The 509-nt window shown below is 51.5% G+C and overlaps 1 protein-coding gene across 1 annotated transcript in view; it reads right to left on the bottom strand.

Moving 5' to 3' along the window:
• The window catches only part of LOC103811579 (non-histone chromosomal protein HMG-14B-like), a gene marked incomplete at its 5' end in the record, with an annotated part of 5,114 nt that extends 4,658 nt beyond the window's left edge, over positions 1-456 (bottom strand). The window contains one exon of the mRNA XM_009084562.1: positions 397-456. Within this exon, the coding sequence (XP_009082810.1) occupies positions 397-456 (60 nt within the window). The remainder of the gene's footprint in view (positions 1-396) is intronic.
• Between the last annotated feature and the right edge of the window lie 53 nt (positions 457-509).

Genomic DNA, 509 nt, shown 5'->3' with positions numbered 1-509 from the left:
TCTCACCCTCTGCAACTCCCTGACAGGAGGTTGGAGTCAGGTGGGGGTTGGTCTCTTCTCCCAGGCAACCAGCAGCAGGACAAGAGGGCACAGACTCAAGCTCTGCCAGGGGAGGGTTAGGTTGGATCTTAGGAAGAGATTTTTTACCGAGAGAGTGCTCAGGCATTGGAATGTGCTGCCCAGGGAGGTGGTGGATTCCCCATCCCTGGAGGTTTTCAAGCTGAGACTGGATGTGGCACTTAGTGCCATGGTCTAATAACCACAGTAGAGTTGGACTTGATCTTGGAGGTCTTTTCCAACCTGATTGATTCCATGATTCTATGAAAGAATAAAGTCCTTCCAACACTGCGTGTTGAGGATATATCTTCTCCCTCCCCTTTTCCCTGCGATTCTCACCTTTGCCGGTAACTTTTTTGGTTTCGGCTCTGCTTTGGCAGGCGCAGGTTTCTGCGGAGAGAATCACAAGTCAGGCAGAGATTCAGCTCTGTCCCATCCCCTCCTGTCTCCCA

The sequence above is a fragment of the Acanthisitta chloris genome, unplaced genomic scaffold (assembly GCF_000695815.1).
Source record: "Acanthisitta chloris isolate BGI_N310 unplaced genomic scaffold, ASM69581v1 scaffold29081, whole genome shotgun sequence".
NCBI lineage: Eukaryota > Metazoa > Chordata > Aves > Passeriformes > Acanthisittidae > Acanthisitta > Acanthisitta chloris.
The sequence above is the reverse complement of the archived record's forward strand: the minus strand, read 5'-3'. Positions and strand labels throughout refer to the sequence as shown.